Source organism: Ictalurus furcatus, chromosome 11 (assembly GCF_023375685.1).
Source record: "Ictalurus furcatus strain D&B chromosome 11, Billie_1.0, whole genome shotgun sequence".
Taxonomy (NCBI): domain Eukaryota; kingdom Metazoa; phylum Chordata; class Actinopteri; order Siluriformes; family Ictaluridae; genus Ictalurus; species Ictalurus furcatus.
Genome location: NC_071265.1, coordinates 1,202,501 through 1,215,480, shown reverse-complemented (window position 1 = coordinate 1,215,480; position 12,980 = coordinate 1,202,501). Strand labels below are relative to the sequence as shown.

At 42.6% G+C, this 12,980-nt stretch overlaps 1 protein-coding gene across 4 annotated transcripts; it reads right to left on the bottom strand.

Annotated features, from left to right (window-relative positions):
- Positions 1–300: 300 nt before the first annotated feature.
- Positions 301–6,860, bottom strand: atf1 (activating transcription factor 1). 4 transcript variants are annotated; one of them, XM_053636016.1, is made up of 8 exons: positions 6,675–6,860; positions 4,681–4,784; positions 4,472–4,591; positions 4,052–4,149; positions 3,802–3,935; positions 3,495–3,671; positions 1,891–2,041; positions 301–1,338 (listed from the first exon to the last, which is right to left on the bottom strand). In XM_053636016.1, the coding sequence occupies exons 2-8, from the start codon at positions 4,777–4,779 to the stop codon at positions 1,194–1,196; spliced, it is 924 nt and encodes a 307-aa protein (XP_053491991.1). In that variant the 5' UTR covers positions 4,780–4,784; positions 6,675–6,860; the 3' UTR covers positions 301–1,193. The 4 variants fall into 4 exon arrangements, with proteins under 4 accessions (XP_053491991.1, XP_053491990.1, XP_053491992.1 ...); XM_053636015.1 differs by having other exon boundaries at positions 6,691–6,860; XM_053636017.1 differs by having other exon boundaries at positions 4,478–4,591; positions 6,691–6,860.
- Positions 6,861–12,980: the final 6,120 nt, after the last annotated feature.

The window sequence follows — 12,980 nt, the reverse complement described above, 5'->3', positions numbered from 1 at the left end:
CATAAGCACCTGGGATCTGCAGCTGCGCTACTGTCAGGAATGTAATCAACCAATCAGAATTCAAGATCAGAGTGATGTAATAAAGTATAAAAATGTATGTTAATATTAATATTCATTATGAAATAAGTCAACGTTATAAAACACTATCAAATCGTATCAAAAGCACAAATTCACACAAGACACAGAGCGCTAACGTAATCATCAATCACATGACTTGGTTTAGGGGTTTTTGGGGTTTTTTAATGATTGTTATTTGCTGCATAATTTTTCGTTAATTAAAATAAAAAGAAACAATGAGTGTAAAGAGAATGGAAAAAAATATTTATTTAGGTTCACTTAACAAAACAAAACAAAAACCTGAATTTTTTATTTTTTTTTGTATATTCTGTATTTTATTAATAAACGTCACCTGCATGTGGAAGTGCAAGCGTGCTCCCTGAACTGAACCCTAACAGCTCCAGACACAAAGCTTTATTTATTCAGGAAATCTAGCCGTTTAGTCTGCTGCAAACTCATGATTGTAGACACAGATTTGGCTCAAGGACTGTTCCCTCAGACATAAAAATAATAATACCGGTAATAATAATAATTAAGATTCTTCATTAAAAGTGTGTAAGAATTGGGCTTGATTAGAGTTTAAAAAAGTGACATTTGGTCAAAAAGGGGAGAAAAAAAAAAAAAAAACAACACACAATCGCACGTCACAATATTGAAGAAAACATGAGATATGAGAGAGGGGGCGGGGCAGGTGGGGGCGGAGTTCACTCGTTTCTACCTGCTCTGAACTATTCTCACCTTTCAGTTTATTTAAGCACTTCCGGAAAAAAAAAAAAAAAAGAGAGAGAGAAAAAAACGCGCAAATTCCCTAATAAACGCACGGCTCGCTGATGAACAGGATATTCCCCATGTGGGCGTGAGGACACACACCCGGGACACGTACACAAATATATACACATCTGCTCATCTCTTATTAAAAATAGCTAAAGGAAAAATATCATCATTATTCTCCATAAACTCTGTGTGTGTGTGTGTGTGTGAGAGAGAGAGACCTGCACTTCCTAAGCTGTTAGTTAAAAAGGAGTATAAAAACAAGGAACTTACATTCCCAGTGTGTGTGTGTGTGTGTGTGTATGTGTGTGTGTGTGTGTGTAGGCAGAGCTGCAAGTACTGTCCATTTAGCACAGCGCTACCCGCTAGCCCGTTTTGACGCAGTACAGGTCCTTTAACGTCTTGAGCTCTTCGATCAGCGTCTTGTTTTGGTTCTCCAGCACGGCCACGCGGTTCTCCAGGCACTTCACATACTCCTTCTTCTTCCTGCGACACTCACGAGCCGCCTCCCTACACACACACAGAGAGAGTCGGTGGTGTGTAATGAGTTACTCAGTATATAAAGTAAACAGATTAGAGCAGAGCGTTGAACACTGTTTGGTGCAGGGGAAGGGAAACATGGAAAATAAAAATAAATAAATAAGCGCTGATACACGACAGTGTGGTGGTTAGTCACAGTGTGTACAGAACGTTCCTTCACCACGGACTTCTGAATAAAGATGCTCCAGGAAGCACTCACTCTTTTCTCTCTCTCTCTCTCACACACACACACATACACACACACACACATATCCACACATCCAGAAAACTGACTAAATAATCCCATCAGAAGAAAGAACAGTTGGAGGATTTGATTTTTCTGTTCTCTGTACACAGGGGGTGAGTGTGCCCTTTGGGTTCGGATTTGGTCCTAAAATCTCCTTTAATTTTCACAACAGGTCCATGTGTGTTTCTAAACAACTGATCCATACTGTGATCATTTTAGAAGACAGACAGAGAGACGGACAGACAGACAGAGAGAGACAGACAGAGAGAGAGAGAGACAGCCAAACAGAGACAGACCTGTTTTTGGCGAGGCGAATCTCTCTCTTCATCTGAGGATCGTCACTCTTTCCCTGAGAGCCGATGACTGGTGATGTCATGACGACGGTTTGAGGCATCGCTGACGACGACGACGAGCGTATCTGATATGCCTGCATCTCACCTCCTGCTCCTGTAAACACCCCATTACACTCATCACACTCATCCCACTATCCTCACTCATTACATCACACTCATCCCACCATCCTCACTCATCACACTCACTCATCCCACCATCCTCACTCATCACACTCACTCATCCCGCCATCACACTCATCACACCATCACACTCATCCCACCATCCTCACTCATCCCACCACTCATCCCACCATCCTCATTCATCCCACCATCCTCACTCATCGCACCAATCTCACTCATCCCACCACTCATCCCACCATCTCACTCATCCCACCATCCTCACTCATCCCACCACTCATCGCACCATCCTCACTCATCCCACCACTCATCCCACCACCCTCACTCATCCCACCATCCTCACTCATCCCACCACTCATCCCACCACCCTCACTCATCCCACCATCCTCACTCATCCCACCACTCATCCCACCATCTCACTCATCCCACCATCCTCACTCATCCCACCACTCATCGCACCATCCTCACTCATCCCACCACTCATCCCACCATCCTCACTCATCCCACCACCCTCACTCATCCCACCACTCATCGCACCATCCTCACTCATCCCACCACTCATCCCACCACTCATCCCACCATCCTCACTCTCCCACCACTCATCCCACCACCCTCACTCATCCCACCACCCTCACTCATCCCACCATCCTCACTCATCCCACCACCCTTACTCATCCCACCATCCTCGCTCATCCCACCACTCATCCCACCACCCTCACTCATCCCACCATCCTTACTCATCCCACCACTCATCCCACCACCCTCACTCATCCCACCACCCTCACTCATCCCACCATCCTCACTCATCCCACCACCCTCACTCATCCCACCACTCATCCCACCATCTCACTCATCCCACCATCCTCACTCATCCCACCACTCATCCCACCATCCTTACTCATCACACCATCCTCACTCATCCCACCACTCATCGCACCATCCTCACTCATCCCACCACTCATCCCACCATCCTCACTCATCCCACCACTCATCCCACCATCCTCACTCATCCCACCACTCATCCCACCACCCTCACTCATCCCACCACTCATCCCACCACCCTCACTCATCCCACCACTCATCGCACCATCCTCACTCATCCCACCACTCATCCCACCATCCTCACTCATCCCACCACTCATCCCACCACCCTCACTCATCCCACCACCCTCACTCATCCCACCATCCTCACTCATCCCACCATCCTCACTCATCCCACCACTCATCCCACCACCCTCACTCATCCCACCATCCTTACTCATCCCACCACTCATCCCACCACCCTCACTCATCCCACCATCCTCACTCATCCCACCACTCATCCCACCACCCTCACTCATCCCACCATCCTCACTCATCCCACCACTCATCCCACCATCCTCACTCGTCCCATCCCACACATCACATCAGCTGTGCATGCTAACACTCACCTTGCAGCACCACCTGATTGCTGGGTAGGAGGATCTGCTGTCCATCTGCGGTCTGAGCGTACTGTAGTATAGTGGGCTGGTTGGGGTTTGAGTTGGTCATGGTGAGCGTCTGCAGGCCCTGAACGCCCTCGGAGCCCGCACCCGCTAACTGCAGAGAGCCATTCGATGCTATCGCAACTGTTAACAACAACACAGCCAATCAGAGACGTACATCTGCAACACCTGGACCAGCAGCTTTACACTGAAATACAAAGTAGGCAGCTGCTAAAAACCCCATGAAGGTTTCGGTACTCAGAGAGAGACGTACTGTACTGTCCACTGCTGGTCTGGTAGATGGGTGTGGACAGAGACACAGTGGTCATGGTGGACGACACCGAGGTCTCCTCCTCTCCTTCGTTACGCGTCGCTACTTCCTCCGCTGACAGGTCGTTTAATATCTTCCTGTAACGCAATTACACAACAATCCGTCATTCACAACGTTACACAACGATATACGTGTGTAACATTAGCTGTGTGTGTGTATGTGTGTGTGTGTGTGTGTGTGTGTATGTAAGAACCTGTAAGACGGGCGTCTGGCCAGCAGCTCTCGTGTCTTCTGGTTCGAAGCTCCACTGTCTGTCGAATCCTGAGAATCTTCACTGTCTGACCCCTGACCCTGTGAACACACACACACACACACACACACACACACACACACACACACACATACCCCAATATTACTAAACACTTCTGCAACATTACCAGTAGAAGTGTGAAAAGTGACTCATTTAGCTCATCATCATGCTGGGTAATACAAACCCACGACATCATGACATCTCACACACACACACACACACACACACACACACGCTGTAGATAACTTATCAGATTAACTGCACACAACTGTTCCCAGCACAATGTTGATCATTTTCCAATAACAGCATGTACCCGAATGTTTCATCTGATATATGGAACCTGTGCATGTATGTGTGTGAGACCTGTACTTGTGCTGGTGGAGACTGTATCACTGAAGACTGAGCCGACTGGATGACCCCCTGCACCTGAAACTGACCTCCAGGGAGCTGCACCACGGCCACGGGAGATCCTCCCAGAGTCATCTACACCACACACACACACACACACACACACGTTACACACACGTCACACGCTAAGCTCTCTCTCACACACACACGTTATCATAGTGTACCTGAGTGATCTGTGATAACTGAGACGCTGTGATGGTGGTCGGGATTGTGACAGATTGTGACTCGGTGCCGTTACTGCCACTCTGGTGAACCTCCTCCATTTCCACTGCACGCACGCACACGCGCGCGCGCGCACACACACACACACACACACACACACACACACTGTCCATCAGTATCAGTATATGTATATACATGGTGTGATTGTTTTTCTCCTCCACAGAATCAACACTAAAACATTAATACACTGTACATCTCATTAATATTCAAATTTATGCAAATTCATCTGCTGAATAATTAAAACCTGAATGTAATTTCATTTTAAAAAGGAACCTGTATGTAGTGTACACAGGTGCCAACATGTTCCATAAGATGCAGTAATTAGTGCAAGTGTGTGTGTGTGTGTGTGTGTTAGAGACACACACACACAGCTGTTCAATAAAGTCGTCAGTGTTTCCACTTCACCCCTGCAGCCCTGAATCACCTCCGCACACACACTCATGTTTTGAGTCATGCAGTACGCAACACACACACACACACACACACACACACACACACACACAGACAGTTAAATATGGTCCAGAACTTTACAGCGTGCTGTTTGAACACTGACTCAACACGTTTTAGTGTTTAATCAGAATGTATTTGCTTTTAAAACACAACTCCAAGAATTTCACAGCTACTCCTGAGCAAATCCAACCCCCAGGGGGCGGGGCATATACACCCTAGAGCACATTTATTTGGACGAACACAAGATGAGCGCATCGAATCATCAAATTTAAAAAACAACGTCTCCACTAACTTTTTTGTTTTGTATTTTCTTCTAAATATATTGTCATATTGGTGTCCAAAACCGAAACAAAAATCTCCCAAACACCTTTTTTTCATTTTATTCCAGCGGCACTTTAAATGTGATTCGGTTTAAATTTAAATAAACCTTATGTAATGAGCATGTATAGAGCACTACATGGATCTCATTAATATTCAAATACGTTTAAACTTATTGATTTAACTTCTGAATTTTTTTAATAATACTAATTATTATTATAAAGTGTAAAATAATAAAGTGTAATTGTTAATGTGATTTTTGGATCAATAGTTTGGGTGGAAAGTTCAGGAAATAAAATGTTCTCTTTTTTTTTAAACAACAGATAAATATTCGATTGTATAAATAAGTAGCTTTAAAAATATATATTTGGATTATGCTCATTAAATAAATCATTAAAGTGATTATCATATTTTAAATAATAATTAGTCAACGTCTCTAAATCCTTAAACAATTTTAAAGCCTGAGGGGCTTCAGGTTATTCCGCCTGGCTCGATCCCAAATCACTCCTGATTCTCCAATAGGTGCACTAGATAGATGTGTGTCTCCTGTATATTATGTGAATAAAGTGTATACGCCCTAGCTAGTGTGAAGCGAGCAGTTATTGATTAGGAACACCGCCGGTTATTAAAGTCCGTTAAATCAAAGCTAATTCAGCTAGCTACAAAAAATAATAATAAAATCTCATTCTGTCCTGCGTCTCTCCTGTCAGCTGTGTGACTCGGGTTAAAAATATAAGCGGGTAAAGATGACATTACGTCAGAACCAGCTAACTCGGATTTAATCAATCTTGAACGCTATGAGGGAGAAATAGCAGCGTTAGCGTCGCATGCTAACGCTAACAGGTCGGTTAGTTAGTTCGTTAGTTTTATTCGGTTACGCTTGATTTCAGCTCGACGTGTGTGTGTGCGCTCGCGCGTGTGTTTTCAAAGAGTGAACGCGTCGCTGGATGCTGAAAAACTTTCAGACCGAGTCACTGGCACGCAAGTACCGCGTCAACACACGTCAGCGACCCGGGGAGCCATTAAAACTCCGCCATCTCCGAGCAGCAGCAGCAGCGCCCGGAACCGCCGCCATTACAGCGCCGTCCCGCCTGAGCAGAGCCTCACGAGCATGTTAGCCTCGACCGAGAGAAAGCGCGCGCACACACACACACACACACACACTTACGCGCGCGCGCAGCTACCTTTAACAGCTCCTTTAATCCGCCGTCAATGTTCCTCAGATGTCGGTTATCCAGATGTGACGTAAAAATGTACTTATAACTGTTGATTAGACTGTTTCTATATATGTATATAAAAAAGCTAACTAACTAGCTGGCTTGTTTTTTTCCAGAAGGCTGTCTTAACGCCCCGCCCACTAGAAAGATGTGTGACGTCATCCCAGCGAAGGCGTTCTGATTGGTCGCGCTGCACAGTACTCTACAGTTGTCTGTCTTAACAAAAAAAAAAAAGTTGTTTGTTTTCCTTCGACAGCACGTCACCAAGTGTTTTATTCCTCTTCTACCACGGGGACCGGACAACGATGACCATTTTATTTATTAAACAAAGACGCCATACTCGTCGTCACCGGGATAAATTCGCACATTTAAAATCTGTATCCCGTGTTTATATGTTTCTGTAAAGCTGCTTTGAGACAGGGTCCGTTGTAAAAAGCGCTATACAAATAAAACTGAATTGAATACTTTTTAAATTTGTTAAAGTTAAGTTAAAATGTTACTTTTATAGTCGCTGCCTGAAGTACACAGCTTGTCACATTACTGAGAAACCGCAAGGAAGTGTTGTAAACTCCTCTGTCCTGAAGATGTGGGAAAACTTACAGCTTCACCTCTGACACTGGAAACTCCTTCCGCAAACGTTAGATACATGTCTTCTCACAAAATATGAACGATCGCGCACATTCGTCCGCTATACACGTCCCTGCGAAGGAGCTGTTGCTCTAGAACGAGCGCGTTAATATGAACCTGTCATAAATTGATATGAAAAATAAATGCTGTCAGAGCTGCCGTTATAGAAAATTAATCAACACCTGACGATCAATCAGAATGTGGAATAAAAAAAAAAGCTTCAAACCGTCATCGTGTGTGATCGTGATATCGTCGGGTGTCAGGATTACAGTAATGACGAATTGTAAACTTGTAATTATCTGTAAGAAACGTGTAATTTTTCAAAAAGATCCGACTTTTTTTTAAAAAAAAAAAAACAAATTTCCAAGAAACACAGAGCCGCTACAGAACATGGAGCGAAGTATCTAATTTATATATTAAGAACGTAAAATCTGCTGTTAATCTGTGTTACTTATACTTAATTACAAATAACTTGATTGAAAAAAATAGGCATCACCTGACTACTGAGAAACAAAAGATGGGTGAAACACTTATTAACAAGATAACAAGAAACTTGTTAGGGTTTTGTGTGTGTGTGTGTGTGTGTGTGTGTGTTTAGCCCCGCCCCCTCGTATAAACGTCAATTCACCACAAACTTACCAGTCACGTAAAAATGGTAGCGTCTCTGAAATGTTTAAACTTCTTGATTCCTTTCCTCTGTGTGATGTGACGACTCTTGTCTTGTCCTGTTTGTTGTTCTTGTACGGTTCCTGAAAAAGCCCCGCCCTTCTCCATTCCTGTTCAGGTGAACATGTGCTACCTCATGCTCACAGAACCCATAATCTGATACACACGAGGGCTGGGTGATACGACCATACAGTATCGATATCGTGATCAATTCTGTCACAATACGCTTTCCTGAGGTACCGGGATCCCTTTTTTTTTTCATTTTAATGAGCTGAACTCACTGGAAACAGCTGATGTAATGTTAAAATTTAGTACTTATTTTTAAATAACTTTTAAAATGTTATTTTTAAAATATGAAAAATGAATTAATTCCCTTGTAACCTGAATTATTTTAAATTGAAATTATTTCTTCACACGGATTATATTCATCGGGATCATTTTCAGCCTGGATTCTTCTAGTTTATGCTATTTAAAAAAAAAAAAAAAAACAAATTAATTGCATCTTTAATTTACTAATTCATTAAAGAAAGGATCATATCAACTTGACACTGGGTAAAAAAAAACAGTGACGTAATTCAGGTAAGATAACTTGTCATCAATCTCTAGGGGGCGCTGTGGTGCATGTTTTTGCAGCGCTCCTGAACAATTAAACTCAGAATCAAACTTGATCTTTATTTAAATTTCAAGCTTCAGGTCACAAGAATTGGCCATTTGGAATTTCAAGCTCCACCCACATAGACTTTCATTGTTTAAAACTTTTTTTCAAAAATGATATTTTTCTTAAAATCTTGACAAATCCAAGGTCAAACTACTCAGAGGAATCTGTATTTCAAAATCTGTAGGAAATATTTTTTTTTTTGTGATGTCATACTGTCATACCCCCAAAACATTTAGTGGGCGTGGCTAGTTCACCCAAACACTATAAATCCTCCAGTTTTCATCTTATCCGTACCAAACCTGGCACACAGGTACACGGCAAGGCCCTAAAGCCGAGCCCGGACGAACACCCGTGTAAACTTCGCACTAAAACACAGACGATGCTCGACTCCGCTCTTCAAAGAGGATAACTGTGGAAACGTTTTATAGTGTGAACGATCTTCATGTGATCTCCACAGTTCTCCACAAGGTGGTGGAATGTATTTCAATGAATTCTTATGATGTATTAAGAATTTAAATGATTGTTTAAGCTCTTTGTTCAGAAAACAAATGACGTTGTGGGAACTGACGTATAGATGTAAAGAACAGGACCAACGATGTGAAATAATATCATTTTCACATTTCATTTTGAATGGGAAACAGACTGGGAATGCTAAAATACTGTTTCCAAGTTTACATTAGGGATAAACTCATACATTTAAAATCTATATCATGAAATTATATGTTTCTGTAAAGCTGCTCTGGGACAGTGTCCACTGTTCAAATAAACTTGTGAACTCGGCCCGAGTCAGCATGCTGTATAAATAGCATTGGGCCAGTAGGGGGCGCTACAACGTGGGAATAACTGCAGTGTATCGCTGTGGATCAGTCTGGAGTCACTGTGCAGCCATTTCTGTTTTGTTTGTTTGTTTTTTCAGACGTCACTTTTATAAGTCTTCACCATGTTTGATGTTTGTTGGTCTCCAACTTCTTCACATTTTCTTTTCTGCAGTATAATTACTGTCATTATAATTCAGATTCCAAACCTTCGGGCTACTTCACCACTCTGTAACACATGAATGCTGCAAAATAAATGCCTTTTATTCTTTTTTTTTTCCATTTAAATATAAAACAGGAATTAAACCAATGTACAAAATGAAACAGGAGAAAGTGAACAGGGAGGAGAGGGTTGCATAATAATCATGACGTGCACATTCATACACCACATTATAGTGGCACGAAATCATCATCATTATTATTATTATTATTACTATTATTATTATTAAATTAAAACACAAGAGAAGAATCTTATCAGGTCATGGGCTGTGTCTCAAACGGTGTACCTTTAGTGTGAACAGTGTGATCACATGATGTCCTAAAGCTGTAGAAAAGTGAAGTGTTCTATAGTTTAGTGCAAAATCTTTATGATTTATTTATAACGTGATCTGAGACGTTACTGCGTTAGTACTGCTACTGTAGTGTATAGTGCAGATTCCTGATCTAGTGCTCTGTGTGTGTGCGCGTGTGTTTGTTAGCGTATCCCACAATGCAACACGCTCGTTTCATTTTATCAGGAAAAGGCGGGAAAGCCTTTTCTGCAGGGTTGCCAGGTTCAGGAATTTTAAGTCATTTAGATGATTAGTATCTCTATAGAGGGTATGCACTGGCGTCACTTTCCCGCCGGGACACAACCCCTCGGCCGACTGAGCGGCAAAACATCCAGCAAAATGGCTGGTTTTAATAGGTGAAGCTGTGAAAACACTAGTATAACTCACGATTATCAGCGTAAATGAAAGGCAGTTGGACTCGACAGTGACCCTTACAACTTGCCCAAGAACCTGTGGTCCATGGACATTGGCATGTGGCCAGAAATCGGTTTTCCCGACTTTTATATGTATCTGAATTCAACACCGGGGAAATACACTAAGCAAAGCCTGAAGGCAAACAAAAGCCTTGACGTTCGGTCCTACTTCAAGGCGGTGTTTGTTGGAGAAATTAAAGAGACAAGAACACCAATAAACATTCTGGTTGTATGTGGACAGGTATGTGGACTAGCCAGTCCTAGTTTGTTTGTAGCTAACGCTGATTCCACTTCCTAACGTTATATATCTGTGAAGTAAAACACAGTCAGAGAATGAATGAGTCCCTGTTATTCATCAGTGGAAATAGGCAGCGTTTAAAAAGAAATATAGAGCAAATTATTCATCATCGTACACCATGAACACCACACGCCAGAAGATCTTACACTTACACCGCTCGACTGAGTAAAAAAGGACTGAATGCTATTTTGTCACTCTGTAAAAAGATAGGTCTGAATTCTTATTGAATCTGTTAGCAGGCGATCGCACAGCAGCTTTTTCCCATTTTAGATGTGTTTATTCTGTGTTTTCGTGGAATTCACGCTGTACACTAATGCTGCTGCGCAGTCTCTTTGCCACTCAGTGGGTGTGACATGCGTACCCTCTATATCAAAATAAAAATAATTAGCTGACCCTCAGATTCATCTCCATGGAAACACCCGACACATCCCGACTTCCTCTCATACACATCATTTATTAATTACTACCTTTAATAAACAGGATAATGCATGAGGATGCTGATTTGGCATTTGTTTGTGTGTTAGGTGGATTTTATATGCAGACCTGGCAACCTTGTTCCTCAGATTTCACTTAAAATATACATGAACATTATCTAAATAAATCTCGCACACACACACACACACACACACACACACACACACACACACACGTAAAACCAAACAGAAATGATTTTTACCATGCTGTGTGTAATAACTTTTGTGATGTATTTTATCGCGTTGCATAAACACTACAGCGCTAAAAACTCTCAAAACTCGGCACGTTCAAAGTAAAAAGTTATTTTAGGAGACTCTTTTGACATCGCATACGTACGCCTCGTTTAGCGCGTTGATTCGTTTATCATCAGTAAAAACGTATGACATGTAATTCATCACCGCAGATTCGGGTTCATTTAACAATATGGCTTCCAGAAGATTATAAAATAGCACTTGATCCAGCGCGTCCTATCATTATATTACTTTTTAGGGGTTTTTTTTATATCGTGACAGTTACTCGTGCACACAACTTAATGGAGCTGGGAGACAGTAAATCGAGAACATGAAATTGTAGTGTGTGTGTGTGTGTGTGTGTGTGTGTGCGCGCGTGAGAGAGAGTATGTGTGCGGGGGATATAAGAGATTTTATCACAGTATTTGTATTATTAGAATGAATAAGATAATGCTGATGTTTATGTTATGTTGAAGGATAAGCTGACCAAGCACTCATTCACCAGCTGCTTCACTCATCCTCAGTAGCCGTGTTTATCATCTTATCATGATTTCTTATCACGACTCAATACGCAACCTTTCTCCGTGTTTGCTTTGAGGTTTAGAAGCACGCAGGATGAGCTAGCTCTGTGAACGATCTATGTTTTCACGTGCATCTCGACGGCGTATCCGCGCTTAAACCTGGCAGTAAAAACGCTTGGTACGGCGAGCCGCGAGCAAAACGCTGATCGTCTGAAAGCAGCCGTAATTCTTTATAAAACAATCACAAGAGTGAGCGTGAGCAGGATCGTTTTTTGTTTTAAACGGTTCTATCTACACCTTGGATCAGAACCGCGCTGAACTGAGATGCGTCCGATATCAGAATTTCAGTCTGAACTCAGCACCACACGCTGTACTCAACATCCCTAAACACCATTACTGTAAAATCAGCTCCTTTCATTCGGGTTTAAAAACAAAACCAAATCAAACACGATCGTCCGGGGATCAACAATTTGTGCATACTCGTTTCCCTTCCTCGCATCTTAGCTCCACCCCCTCAGGACGTGAGGGAAGATTGCGAGGATGAGGTGCGAGGAGAGAGGAACCATTAATGATGACCGCGCCGATCGATTTCCGGGTCACGGGCTGGAGGACGGCGGAGCGAGGAAACCAGGAAGCATCGGTTTGAGTATCGAGACGCACCCTGTATTTTTACCGTTCCTTCTCCAGCACTCCGCGTCCCGCCTCTTTAGTTGGAAATGAAATAAAAGCAGAGTTAATAATGTTGTTTACATACGAGACGATATGATATCCTACTCTGCTTAACAGGAAGCTGCACGTATACATCAACCCAAACGTTGCATTTATCCGAAAATGTCTATTTATTTATTTATTTATTTATTTATTTATAATCTCTAACATCATATCTTCGTGTATCCAGGCAGGAAGTGACCAATTTGAATTCTGGACAGGAAGTACGGTGTAGTCGGAAATGTTAAGGGGTGCATGTCGATTCTCCAACTGATGCTTCCTCGCTCCTCCGTCCT